The sequence below is a fragment of the Chiloscyllium plagiosum genome, chromosome 11 (genome assembly GCF_004010195.1).
Source record: "Chiloscyllium plagiosum isolate BGI_BamShark_2017 chromosome 11, ASM401019v2, whole genome shotgun sequence".
Classification (NCBI taxonomy): Eukaryota; Metazoa; Chordata; class Chondrichthyes; order Orectolobiformes; family Hemiscylliidae; genus Chiloscyllium; species Chiloscyllium plagiosum.
Window position 1 is genome coordinate 43,807,805 of NC_057720.1, and position 15,376 is coordinate 43,823,180.

Below are 15,376 nucleotides of genomic sequence, written 5' to 3' on the forward strand. Positions count from 1 at the left end.
GTGAAAACATGAAAGTACTACCTTGCAAACAATCAACACTCTGACAAGAGGTAAGACACTACAGGGCAAGAACACACAAGTGATAACTATATCTCGGAAAAGTTAACCCATCAGGAAATCCAGAAAGATTGTTAAATTATATACAACTCATACAGAACTTAAATTCTTTCATTCTTATTTCTCACAACGATTCTAATGTACAAAAATTTAAATTCTGAGTGCATATATTTAATGTTGGAAAAAGGTGATGTTCTCTTAATACATTAAGAGGGAGGAGCCTAAATAACAAATTAAGTAGGATGGACAATATATAACCAGCAGCTTTGTCAACATAGTTTGCAATTTGCAGTGTAAAAGAATGTAGCTGTGCTTTGCTGTGACAGTAGTTACTGATAAAATCACTAATAAATCTGCCCACTGAACAATCATGTAGGTAAATCTTCAAATTACCTACATCCTATTTAAAAAAGTAGTTCAATTGTGAGATTGATAACATTTCTGTAAGTAAGCAAAACTGCAACAGCATGTCAGAGTTAGAACTGTGACAACATTGGACAATGGTTAACCCTTCTGAGTCTGTCCATATAAGATGTCTACTGTTACCTTCTTAGGAGGTATAAATTGCATATTTGGGTTCTAAATCAAATAGATATTTTAAGGGTAAACAAGGTCAGCTTCAAATACCACGATGAAACAGTTACATATTTGCCAAAATCCAGAGCAAGAAACAGAGAAACTGATGGAAATGAGGAACAGTCCTGATCTGGAGCAGCCAAGCAGGAATTGAGTCAGGACAATGCACAAAATTAAAACTCCAAGTGATTAAGGAATTAAAATCGCCAGATCTGGCTGCTGAAGCTATTGGAAGAGATTAGAAAATAAATCCTCACAGGCAGAGAAATCTGGAAATCTTAAGTTAAGGACAGCCAAAGCCAATTCCTAAAATCTGTGGCACACTTTCTTTTGGTTCTGGGGAAATGAAGGAATCACAAGATACCTTAATGCACAGGGGAACTCCCAGGTGAAATTAAAAATGGAAGAGAATGTGGTATTTTCAGATTTTTAGGTTAAACAAGGATTTGAATATTTTTAAGGCAGAAATATACATATTCTTGCCAAATAAGTGAGTCAGTGATCATCAAGGCTAGGCGGGAATATGAACTTGAGGCTGCCATCAGATCAGCCATAATCTTATTGAATGGTGGCAGGCTCAAGGGACAAAGAGCTACACCTAAATCAGATGCGTGAATAGCACCAACTCAATGGTACTTGTGTCAGTTCTTACGCAGTAAAGGTTCACTTATTTAAAGCAAGATCAAGCAGTAATTTCTTTCAGTTATTAAGAGAGTTTGAATTTCTTGCCCAAAGCTGAAGGATTCCCTCAAGATTATAACCATACAGTAATATCAAAATTTACTGATTATGCCAAACTAGTGACATGGCAAACTGAAAGGACAAAGCCAGGACACTGCACAATGATGACAGAGTTCAGAAGATAGGCAGACTGCCACAAATGGAATGAAAAGAGATAAGCATGAAATGCATTTGTTGGGTTTAGGTCATTTGTGACAATACTATGGCCCAAGACTGTCCAAAGTGGAGGATGAGCATCTAGGAAGGTGGCAAGCACCTTGAAACTTGCCATCGAGAAAGAAATGAAAGCCAAGTGAAAACAGCCAAAGGAGCGTGTTACCACAACAATGCCCCAACCACCCCTTCCCATGTCCACCAACTGTCCTAGGTGTAATAGAGCCTGCGGTAGCCACAACAGTTTGCAGAGTTACCGACAATCGCAACTTGACAGTGGAAGACCGTCATCCTTGCCTGGGAGGGACCGCCAATGATGATGGCTAAAAGAGGTGTATTTTCTCCTATTTTTTAAAATGAGGTTTGTGACAAAGATGCAGAGCAGCAAGCCAATAAACTAAACAGCCTATAATGCCTGGGGATTTTTTTTTTTAAAATAACAAGTTGGAACAATAGAAGCACGCTGAATGGGTAGGATCAAGCTCCCACAGAAACAGGATATTTAGCTTAGCTTTCAGTCACTGTAGGGGTTGTGAAAGCTGCTACATCTCTTTCTCTTTGCTCCAGATAAAAGCTTAGGTTCTCTGCCTCCCACCAGAATTGCATGTCAGACCATGGATGATACTGAATTTGCCATTGCCAAAGGTGTGTTTCTCGGATGTTATTGTACTGGAATAGTTTCTGTTTAGTAGTTAAATAATCTATTATTCTGTTAAATTTGCCAAAAGAGTTAAATTATTCCAATTATTTGTTTGTATTCTAACCATCGTCTATGAATAAAGTGTTTCAAGCCTGGTAATTTGACCAGTCAAATCATATCCAAAACGCAACACCTGGCACTTGCCTTTAAAATAAGAAAATGTTTGGGTCCAGATTATCTCTGGCATTTTTTGAGGGAGTCTGGTTCAGTCCAAAATACAATGAACTCTGGTCAGTTCGACCAAGTCAATTTTTATTTCAGATTGCCAGTGTCACCAAGATTTTGCTTTTGGCTTTAGTAACATTAAATGCAGTGCAAAGTAGTATATAATTCATATTTCTTCCTGTTGTGCAATTCTGCCTCAAGTTAGTTTTATGAGAAGAGGTATAGGCCTATGTATACACAATCTTATTTCGAGACAATAGCCTCTATTCCATATTTGTCAGCACACGATAGTTTCAAATATGTAATAGCCTTCCCTCAACAGAGAACAATACTTGATCCCTTGGCAATGATTGGAAATGTTACTGGATTTATCCATATTTTATCACAGAGAATCGTACAATGGTAACAGCACAGATGTCAATCAGATGGCCAAATCTGTACCAGCTCTCTGCATGAACAATTTAAACTAGTTCTGTGTCTCCATTCTATTCAAATGATTTCCCTTTGCTGCTTATTCAATTCACTTCTGAAAGCCACAACCAAATCTCTATCTATCTCTCAGGTAATTATAGTCATTTCCAGTATACTGTCAAAAAATTATATGAACAAGGATTCAACTTGTTACGAATTGTAAAAACTAATTTTTACAGAAAATTGGCCAAGTCATTGTATTGGCATTTGATTTAACTGTTCTCCTTCTTAATTTAAGGATGTGCTAAGAACCTGATCAGATTAAAGAGAGCTATGCTTTCAAGAGCAATATTCTTAATTTCCTTGAAAACCCAAAGACTCAATAACAAAACTATTGGGGAACAAATACAAAATTTTCTGCAGATCTAATTAAACTGGGCTGATGCATTCAACACAAATACCCAAGGACTAAACTGATGCAGACCTGCTCAACGCTGAAAACATGCTTAAGTTTTTCTCGTACAGTCCTGAATGTTCAACATTATCTTGGACCAAGAAGGTATAAATATTTAGTTATATTCAGTACAAAGGTTCAAATTTTGTTGAGTGCACAATGATGATATTTTGGGAATAAACATCAGTGTGAATGGAACCAGAAGCTGGGAGATGACAGGAAAATACACATAAAATCTCCTGGTCAGTTTAACCACACTTCTGTTGTTTCAAGTAGAATATGTTTAAAAATCTTACCAACTGTGTTTGTGTCTTCAACTACTACTTCCACATTTCTGTCTCGGTATTCTACTCTGAAGTTTAACATTCTTGGTTGCCTTTCTACAACTGGCCTAGATGGTACTAATGGGCAGAAAGCTGATGAAGTTGAAGAAGAGGAAGAAGGTTGGCTGGTAGGACCATAAACTGGATCCTGCGATGCTTCACCACGAACAAATTCACTGAAAACAGAGTAAAAGGTATTTCAAAAAGACACTCAATAAAACAGATTAAGATTTATGTAACACAGGATAATAGCTGAGAAACTATTTTAATTTATTAAAATTGTAGATAGCTGCTTTGTAACAGGTTGTCTCCATATTGTACATTGTAGATGTTTACATTCTAATACATATTTTTCACTCAAGTTGCTTTTGGGTAGCGATGGCAAAACTGGTCATTCACCAACATATTAAGATCGTCAAGTCGAACTTTGCTCCAAATTTCTGATTGCAAGTTTACAAACATGACTCGTGATTTGGTTTTTGGTTTTAGAATTATCTTTTATAATCCACAAAATTCAATAGGATCCATTTATCAACACATACAGCATTAAATAAAAAAATGTCTAAATGCAGAACACTTTAATCATAAAAAAACACTTCAGGACACAGGAGCTTATGCATTTCAAAACAAATTTCAAGTCCTGAAAAAGATATTCATTTTACTGCCATATAATTTACTTTCACTATAAATATTATTTACACAAGTTAGCAAACACAAACATCGCAGCTCAAAATGGAGTACAGTTCATGTTAGATTGCAAGCTTGAGAATTTGATAATTGACAGAATTTTAGAATGTCATAAAGTTTGTTTTTAGCTACAATCTACTGTTTGGTTCTTGCAGCCTTAATGAAAGATGAACAAGCTCCCTGTAGGTAGCTATAAGTCGAGCAAACTTCTTACTAACGGGCATCTATGGGACTAGGAGTGTACCGGTTGATCAAGAGGTCCATATAATCAGTATAAAAACACACTAAGTAATATAAACATAATGCAAGGGGTATTCACATCACTATTATACTTTGTTAACAGCATAAATCGCTGAAATAATATTGCAACCGCTTTAAATAAAACGTACCAGCAGAGAGCATTCTTTCTGACACCTGCAACTGACTACTCGGACAGCATAGAGATTGTGGTAAGATAGTAAACTTCCAGTATTTGAGATAGAAAATTATCAAGAATGCTGGCTCATTAAGTGCCGGTCTAACACAAAGGTTGCTGTAATTCAATGCTGGATTCTCCAGCCAGCATTGCTTGACTCAGCTCTTTTGGTTATTAACAAGTATAAAAACAAGTATTCAAACTCGTAGGCAAGTATAAAAATAGCAGTCCAAGACAGAGTGTAAGCCTGGGAACCTGGGAACTGATAGAATTCAGTGCTGAGATTGCTGTTCTGTACCTGTGCAGAGAAAAGGGACTGGCCTGAGAGAAGGTGCTGGAAGGCAGCAGCAGGGCATGGGAGCTTAAGTTGGTAAGCATTAATTAGGTGAACAGGTAGGTGGAGATTGGTGACTTTTACATTTTCTTCCCTCTCTACAAACAGTTAGTCGTTTAAACTGGTACTGAGGAAATACAGTATAAATTCAATGCTGTCTAACCAGTGAAATCATTTGATATAACTACACCTGACTGACAGCAGGTCGTGTGAAGCAGCAGTAGAACATGGACATTGGTTGATAACTGTGATTCATAGCAACCACATGAAAGAGGGAGGTGAAACACTGGGACAGATTTCACCTGAAGTGACTGGACATATTAAATTGTAAACTTGGAATTTATTCAGTATAATTGATACCATAGTTTGTGGAACCTATCAAGTTCCAAGTATTTTGGACCTGGTAATGTGCAATGAACTTGACTAAAAACCTCACCAGTAAAGGATCTTTTAAGCAAATGATCATAAAATGTGGCATTTTACATTCAGCTCAAACAGGAGAGAGTCTGTAACATGCGTCTTAAACTTAAATAAAGGGTAATAAGTGCATAAAGACTGAGTTGGCCAAAATAGGTGGACAATAGGTCAAAAGGAAAAACAATATAGAGGCTCAGACAGACATTTAAGTACATATTTCACACTTGCCAAAAATTATTCTGTTAAGAACGAACAACTATCAGAAAAATCTACCATTCTACAGTTAATTAAAATTTTTTCAAAAGATGCACGGTGATGTAATGGTGGACCAGAAAATCATAAAAGTTTCAGATACTAACAGATCGCTTTGAAAAAATGGGGAGAAATTGGGAGTATCAGAACCAAATATAAACAGTAAAAGTTTACACAAATATAAAAAGGAACACAGTAGCTAAAGTGAGTAGAAGCTGAGACTCGGGAAATAACAATGGAAACGCAGAAGAAATAGTAAAGGCTTTCAACAAGTATTTTGTATTGGTCTTCAAGAGATGACACAAAAGAAAATTTAAGTGGGGGTGGGGGGGAGGAACTTAAAACAATCATTGTCACCTAGTGAAAAAAGTTATGAGAAACTTGGAATTTGTAAATCCCCATGAAATTACCAGCCTGCTTCCTTGGGTCTTAAAACAAGTGGTTGCAGAGATAGCAGAATCATTGGGTGCAAACTTGGGAAATATCCCATTGGACTAAAGAAAGGCAAATCACACAACACTGTTCAAGCACAAGGAGACTGCAGAGTAGGAAATTATAAGCCAATGAGCCCAACATCTGCTAGAATCTACTCTTAATAGTAGTGATTGGAGGACATTTAGAAAATCATACCATCAACAAGCAATGTCATCATGCTTTTTAGAAAGATAAATCATGTCACATAAATTAATGAGTATTCTTTGAGGATCTAAGACGCAGGGTTGATAAGTAAGACCTTGTGGATTTACAATAGGCATTTGATGGGGTGCCACATAAAAGACTACAACACTATTGTTTATGGTGCTGGGCCTGATCAATTGGATAAAGGACTGGCCTGCTAACTGGAATCGAGTTGCAATCAATAGATCTTTTTTTAGGATAGAAAATGGTCATCAATGAAGTGCCAGATGGATCAGTGCTAGGGTCTGACGTGTTTAATATATATATAAGGAACTGAGTTCATCACAGAAATATGTGCTACTAAAAATGACAAGATGGCATATGAGTTGTGGGAATGGTGAAAGAGTCTGCAAAGGGGATATAAGTAGGTGACGTGAGTAGACAAAAAATTGCCAGATTACATAGAACATGTTGGAGTCAAAGTGCCTAGTTTAAAATTTAAGCAAAGTCTGGTAGTTAACAGTCAAACAGCATTAACTGCTGCATTCTCCATGGTAATGCCTCTACTAATCAGAGTACATATGCTAACTAGTCAGTACCCTCCTCCATCCAGCATAAGAGTTGATTTTTCTCAAGTTGGTATTCTTGCGAAATGTCCTGATGTGTGTAAGATGAAAAGCTTCAACAAACTGCCTTTTTTTAAAAACAATACTCAAGTTCTATACTAACAAACAACTGTAAATGTTAAGTTTAGCTTTGAAGATTGTGACAATTTACAATGCCCGAACATGGCAAACAAATGTGTGTTCTCTTCTCAAGAGTCATATTCAAATGGACATGGAAATGTTTTCTCTCTCTACTGATATCAGCATACCTACTGAGTAATTCCAGCACTTCAGAATTTTATTTGGGAGCAAATATCCATTTGCTGTTATTTTAATATTCTTTTCTCATGCTATTTAGATTATGAATATACCTATACTTCAGCTTCTGACATAAATTAATAATGTTACTTTATTTAAAAATTTATGTATTTTAGATTACATTTAGTAGCTGAAACAAAAATTGCCATTAGTTCCCATTAATTCTGGTGAGCTTGTTTTGAAATGGCAAGTGCAAGCGGAGGAGGTAGAACTGGCAGATGGTCTGAAAAGTTGAGACAACCATTGTGCTAGAGGATCAAGTTATTCTTCTTGTACTATACATACAATGTGCAAGGTAATGCATTGAACAACTTTAGTGTTTCACAGTAATGCTGTATAAAGACTGAAAAAAACTTGCTTTGATTCTTAAAAATAAAATTAAATATCTACTTCATACCACATATTGCTGATTTTGTGTAAAGATCAACACTCCAACATGTGATCAAAAAATCTGAACTTTATCTACTTTCCATCCATTCACCTGTAAACCTATTCATCAGTCAAAATAATGCCAAATTTGCAAATCTATTTATTATAAGACTTCTGTACAGCTCCTTATGTCTGTGTACATGAACATGTGAGGTTAAGGATAACACACTGACTGATGTGCACTGGGGTCCCATCAGCATCACCATCAAATATGGCAACATGATACAAGGAGGAATAGTAAATAAAAAACCAAGTTCAACTTAGTCATCAAGATTTCAGAGCAAGGACAAGGTAGGTAGATTACAGATAGATTCCCTCCAGTGTGGAAACAGGCCCTTCAGCCCAAAAAGTCCACACTGACCCTCCGAAGAGCAACCCACCCAGACCCATTCCCCTACATTTACCCCTGACTAATGCACCAAACGCTACGGTCAATTTAGCATGGCCAATTCACCTAACCTGCACATCTTTGGACTGTGGGAGGAAACCCACACAGACACAGGGAGAACGTGCAAACTCCACACAGACAGTTGCCCAGGGCGGGAATTGAACCCAGGTCCTTGGCATTGTGAGGCAGCAGCGCTAACCACTGAGCCACCATGCCGCAAGCACAATAAAAGGTGGGGGGAGGGGAAATGAGGAAACTCATGAAACCTACATTGATCTAGTGTGGTTGGAGGGTCCCATGACAGAATCTCTTTACACAATTGAGGCAGAGGCCCAAGATTAGATGTACAAATTGAGGAATGTCTAACATGGGGCCGCAGTTGGGAAATGAAGCTGAAATTATGTCATTGGATATTCTAAGAATGAACATGTTAAAACATGCAATAGCAAGAATTTGTGGAGGATTTTTGAGGAATTGAACTTCTCATAAATGTCAACCCCCAATTCTGACTAAAATTTAGTTTCAGAAGCTTTACTTATAACTGAGTATGTATGGTAGCTAACACTGATAATGAAAAATCAAAACGCTTGCAAGTTGGGTAGTTAAGAGACAGGTGAATCTTAGAGATAAATAAGGTGAAAAATACAGATATCATACAAACCTGATTAAATATCAGCTGAAGAGGAAAGGGAACCAAGGCACAGGTTAACAAATCAATATCATTGATCAGCCAGCAATTAAAAAAATTAAGCCATAAGGGTGAAGAATTCAAAATTAGTGAAGCCATGTTAAATTTGTACTGGACCTCAAAACTGCACCAGGAGCAAAAGGGGCAAATGACAAAGTTCTGGAAGCTTCTGGTGACCAGGAATCATGCATATTTACAACCTGTTAAGAAATAAAAATACTTATGGGCTATTTCAAATGGATGGAATTAATGTACTTCAAGTCGGGAGAAAATCAGCTTTTCCTTTACCTTCAACTACTGTCAAGACTGAACAAGCATATTTGTATCAAATCAAAGTGACCTTGGCATGTCAGCATTCAACGCAATTTGTGTGCGTAATATGGAATGAAGTTCATTTAAACAACATACCTTGGCTGTACCACATTACTTACGTGTGAAGCAAAGGATAGCTGTCATGCTTCATGAAGTATTTTCCAATATGACCTCATTTTAATTCATCATTACTTTCTCAAAGACAAGTAGGGATGGGCAACAGAGTCTGGCCTCAAAGTTGTCCACATTCCACAAATAAATGTGGACATAAAAATTCAAAAACTAGCATGTCTCCAAATAAAGTAATACAGCAATAAAGAAGCAAGGTAACATATAGTACACTATTAAAGTGAACGCATTATAGATCAACATTATCATAACACATTGCATATATGAAAAGCTGCTTCTTTGAAATATTTTGTAAAACTATTTTTTGCATTAATTTATGTTTCAACCAGACTCTGCGTGATGACAGAGTGCTCAGTGGAACCCTCTTCATATCGCCACACATTGCGAACAGCTCTCTCCCAGCCCCTCCATCACCACAGACACACAAGCCTCTTCATCATCCCCTTGGAAAAAGGACTGCAGATGCCGGAGATCAGAGTCGCAGAGTGCGGTGCTGGAAAAGCACAGCAGGTCAGGCAGCATCCAAGGAGCAGGAGAATCGACATTTCGAGCATAAGCTCTTCATCAGGAAGGAGGGAGTGGCCCAAGGGGGCTGAGAGATAAATGGGAAGGGAATGGTGCTGAGGAGAAGTAGCTGAGAGTGCAATAGGGAGATGAAGTCGGGGGTGAAGGTGATAGGTCAGAGAAAAGGGTGGAGCAGATAGGTGGGAAGGAAGATGAACAGGTCAAAAGGATGGTGCTGAGTTGGAAGGTTGGATTTGGGATAAGGTGGGGAGAGGGGAAATGAGGAAACTTGTGAAACCTACATTGATCTAGTGTGGTTGGAGGGTCCCAAGACAGAAGATGAGGCATTCTTCCTCATCTTTGGCAATGGAGGCAGCCCAGGACCTGCATGTCCTTGAAGGAGCGAAAGGGGGAGTTGAAGTGTTCAGCCACGGGGTGATGGGGTTGTTTCGTGCGCGTGCCCCACAGATGTTCTCTAAAGCGTTCCGCAAGTAGGCATCCTGTCTCTCCAACGTAGAGAAAACCACATCAGGAGCAATGGATACAGTAGATGACATGTTTGGAGGTGCAGGAAAATCTCTGACGGATGTGGAAGGCTCCTTTGGCACCTTGGATGGAAGGGGAGAGGTATGGGTGCAGATTTTGCAATTCTTGCACTGGCAGGGGAAGGCGCCGGGAGGGGAGGTTGGATTGGGGGGGGGGGGTGTGGACCTAACAACGGAGCCGCGGAAGGAATGGTATTTATGGAACGCAGATAGAGGTGGTGAGGTCTGCTTGTATGTGGCGGAAATGGCGGAGGATTAGGTTAGAATTCCCAACAGTATGGAAACAGGTCCTACGGCCCAACAAGTCCACATTGACCCCTAACAGCAACGCACACAGACCCACTCCCCTACCCCATATTTACCCCTGACTAATGCACCTATCACTATGGGTAATTTAGCATGGCTAATTCACCTGATTTGCACACCTTTGGATTCTGGGAAGCAACTGGAGCACCTGGAGGAAATCCACGCAGACAGGAAGAGAATGTGCAGATTCTACACGAACAGTCACCCGAGGCGGGAATTGAACCTGGGTCCCATGCGCTGTGAGACAGTGGTGCCAACCACTGTGCTACCATGCCGCTCTAATGCAATGTATCTGGAGGTTGATGGGGGTGGAAGGTAGGGACGAGGGGGGGCGGGTTCTGTCCTGGTTGCAGTTGGAGGGGTGGATTTGAGGGCGGAGGTGCGGGAAATGAATGAGCTGTGCTGGAGCCAATCATCGACCACGTAGGAGGGGAAATGGCGGTCTTTGAAGGAGGAGGCCATGTGCTATTTTCTGTGGTGGAACGGGCCCTCCTGGAATCAAATGAGGAGGAATTGGAAATAAGGGATAGCTTTTATAGGAGGCAGGGTGGGAGGAGGTGAGTCCAGGTAGCTGTGGGAGTCGGTGGGTTTGTCGTAGATGTCCGTGTTGAGTCGGTCACCATTAATGGAGATGGACGGGTCCAGGAAGGGGAGGGAGATGTCCGAGATGGTCCAGGTGAACTTGAGATCAAGATGCAATCTGTTAGTGAAGTTGATGAACTGTTAAACCTCCTCATAGGAGCACGAGGTGGTATCAATACAGTCATCGACGTAGCAGAGGGAAAGGTGGGGACTGGTGCCAGTGTAGCTGTGGAAGACGGACTGTTCCACATACGTGCCTCTTCGTTAAGCTCCTTGATACTCAAGAACCTGTCGATCTCAGTCATAATTATATTCAACGACTTGGCCTCCACAGCCTTCTGTGCTAGTGAATTCCATAGATTCACCACTTTCTGGCTGAAGACATTTCTCCTCATCTCCGTTCTAAAAGGTCTTCCCTTTACTCGAAGGCTATGCCCTTGGGTCCTAGTCTCTCCTCCCAATGGAAACATCTTCCCAACATCTACTCTGTTCAGGCCATTCAGTATGTTTCAATTAGATTCCCCCCCCCTTCTCAACATCGAGTAAGATCCAGAGTCTTCAAACATTCCTCATGTGTTAAGCTTTTCTTTCCTGGGTCCATTCTCATGTAGCTCCTCTGAACATGCTCCAGTACCAGTACATCCTTCCTGAGATATGGGGCACAAAACTATGCACAATACTCCAAATGTGACCACAGCCTTATAGAGCCTCAGAAGCACATCCCTAGTGTCATATTCAAGCCCTCTCAAAATAAATGCCATCATTGCATTTGACTTCCTATATACTGACCTCAAAAACCTGCAAGTTTACCATGACTCTATGGTGGAAGCTGGTTTGATTACAACATTTAAAAGCCATCTGGATGGGTATATGAATAGGAAGGGTTTAGAGGGAGATGGGCCAGGTGCTGGCACGAGTGACTAGATTGGGTTGGGATATGTGGTCAGCATGGACGAGTTGGACCGAAGGGTCTGTTTCCATGCTGTACATCTCTATGACTCTATGAGAATCCTGGACTACAACTTCCAAGTCTCTTTGCACTGCAGACATGTGAATTTTCTCCCATTTAGAAAATAATCCATGCCTCTATTGTTCCCACCAATGTGCACAACCTCAACCTTCCCACATTGTACTTCATCTGCCATGTCCTTGCCTACTCTCCTAACCTGTCCCAATCGTTCTGCAGCCTTCCTGCCTCCTCAATGCTACCTGTTCCTCTACCTATCTTTGCATTATCTGCAAACTTAGTCAGAACGCCCTCAGTTCCTTCATCTAGATCGTTAAGGTAGAGAGTGAAAAGTTGTGGCCCCAACATTGGAACACCACTGTCACCGGCTGCCATCCTGAGAAGAACCCTTCTATCCGCACTCTCTGCTTTCTGCCAGACAGCCAAGCTTTTATCCATACAGCACTTTGCCTCTAACACCTTGGGTCCTTATCTCACTCAGGAGCCTCCAGTGCGGTATCTTGTCAAAGGCCTTCTTGAAGCCCAGGTAGATAATATCCATTGGCTCTCCTTGCTCTAACCTGCTCATTACTTCCTCAAAGAATCCTACCAGATCGTCAGGCATGACCTCCCCTTGATGAAACCATGCTGACTTTGCCCTATTTTACCATACACTTCCAAATATTCAGAAATCGCATCCTTCACAATGGATTCCAGGATCTTACCCACGACCAAGTTAGGCTAATTTATCTGTAATTTTCCACCTTTTACCTTACTCCCTTTTCAAACAGGGGTATCACGTTAGCGATTTTCCAGTCCTCTGGGACCCTGCCTGATTCTAGCAATTCCTAAAAGACCACCTATCCCTGCAGTTATCTCCCTTAGAACTCTAGGGTATTGTCCATCTGGTCCAGGTTATTTATCCACCTTCAGGCCATTCAGCTTTTCTAGCACCTTCTCCTTGATGAGGGTCACCATACTCAGCTCTATCCCCTCACTCTTCAATTTTTGGGATATTATTTGTGTCGTCCACAATGAAGAGTGACGCGAAATCATTATTCAGTTCCTCAGCCTATCCTCGTTCCCCACTACTGTCTCTTCAGCGGCATTTTCCAGCAATGCAAATGTCCACTTTTGCCTCTCTTTGCCCTTTATGTATCTAATGAAATTCTGACACTCTTCCTTTATATTACTGGCTAGCTTACCCTCCTGCCCTTCGCCACATTACATGCTTTCTTTTTTACTTTTATGCTATCCCTGACTTCCCTAGTCAGCCACGGTTGCCTCATCCTCCCAATACCATACTTCTTGGGATCAATCTCTGCTGTGTCTCATGAATTACTCCTAGAAACTCCTGCCATTGCTGTTCCACTGTCTTTCCTGCTCGGCTACTCTCCCAATCAATTCTACCCAGCTCCTCTCGCATGCACCTACAGTTGTCTTCATTCAGCTGTCATATCATTACCTCTTATTCTAATCTCTCCTTCTCAAATTGCAGCATAAATTCAATATTATGATCACTGCCTCCCAAGGGTTCCTTTACCTTAAGCTCACTTAACAAGTCTGCCTCACTGTGTCACAGTATTGCCAGTTCCCTTGTGGGCTCCACCACAAGCTGCTCCAAAAAGCCATCTCGTAGATACTCCACAAATTATTTTTCTTGCAATCCACCTGCATATTGAAATTCCCTATGATCACTGTAACTTTGCCTTTCCCATACATCTTTTCTATCAGTTGGTATATCTTGTGCGCCAGCTCCTGACTACTATCTGGAGGCCTATACATAACTCCAACTATGGTATTTTCATCTTTATGGTTCCTCAAATCTACCTACACAGTTTCTACATCATCTGATCCTACTTCGTTACTTATTATTGATTTAATTTAATTTCTTATTAATATGGCGACCCTCACCCCCTCTGCCCATCTGCTTATCTTAATCGATAGGATATATATCCTTGAATATTCAGCTCCTGGAATTAGAATCCTGTTCTACAGTTTCAAGAGTCAGAGCAAGGAAGGCATTACACAAGCTGAAAGCTTTCTCCTAAAATTTTGTTCTCAACAGAGTTTTCAGGACCTGGTGAAGTTTCCAGATGTCAGTATTTCTGTCTATTTGGTAAAACCTGAAGGAATGGGCTGTGACCAACTCTCAACTATTCAAATCCAAGTAACTCGAATCAGAACTAGACATTTATCACCAATCTACAGCTTTTGGTTACTCAGCCTTATCAAGAGGGGATTCAGTTGATACAAGAAACCATCACATTTCAGCCTGTCTCTCCAGATTCTTGGCTCACAGCGTTTGCATTTTTTCCACCTTATATTTCTTAAAAACAATCATCTCTGCAGAGGCCTGTCTTTGTGTGCGCAATGCATTTGTGTGGGGAATTAAGAGGATAAAAGAATAACTTCTGATCGTCACAAATAACAGACTGGTGGATACTTCCTTTATTTCTGATAGTTACACTAAATAGAAGGAATTGGCGATTTGGGTAAATGAATCAACATATTTACACAAAGTGCAGTTTGTACAGTAGTGTTGCTCATTACAAGTGGGACAGAAGTAATGCATTGACAAAGCTGTGAAGCTCAGAAACAAAAGTCTGAATATTGAAATTCTAAAATCTCAAAGTCCAAAATCCACCATTTAGTGAAACTTTCTCCGCCCTGGACTGCACTTATCTGCATTGTTAGGATCACCATTTGATAAAAGGGTCTGGAAATATTGGATAAAAAGTGCAAAATATTTAAAACACTGGTACTGGAATTAAGAAATTACATCTATTGGTAAAACTTGAATAGTATAGGACTTCATTTCTTTCGAAAAGGGGACAGAAATAACCAGAAGTCTGTTTTACTCAAATATGGACAAAGTCTTTCCACTTGTGGGACAATTTGACCCCAAATTCATAAATTCAAGATTCTTTAAGAATGCTAGATGTACAAAGTTAATGGACACAAATGAAAACAGAAACTGCTGCAAATACTCAGCATATCTGGCAGCATCCAAGGAGAAAGAAATAGTTCACTCTTCAGCTCATCTGAACTAGGAATAATTAGAAATACAATAGCTTTTTATGAGACAAATAGGGGAGGGTAGATAATGGCAAAGGAAAGCTCTATGATAAGGCAGAGGATTGGAGACATTAAATGATTAAAAGAGTTGATGGGGCAGAGCCAAAGAATAGCAATGGGACAACTGGAAATACAAGATGGCACAGAGGAGAAGCAAAAGCAAGAATAACGAACAGCTGCCATCCGAAGTGAGCTCCAGGATTTTAAGGATCATCTTGTCAAGAATGAGCTTCACAGTCGAAT

The 15,376-nt window shown here is 40.0% G+C and overlaps 1 protein-coding gene across 2 annotated transcripts in view; it reads right to left on the reverse strand.

Moving 5' to 3' along the window:
• faf1 (Fas (TNFRSF6) associated factor 1) overlaps positions 1-15,376 on the reverse strand; it is a 415,349-nt gene that overhangs the window by 365,992 nt on the left and 33,981 nt on the right. For both annotated transcript variants that reach the window (XM_043699222.1, XM_043699221.1), the window contains exon 4: positions 3,554-3,756. In XM_043699222.1, the coding sequence (XP_043555157.1) occupies positions 3,554-3,756 (203 nt within the window). The remainder of the gene's footprint in view (positions 1-3,553; positions 3,757-15,376) is intronic.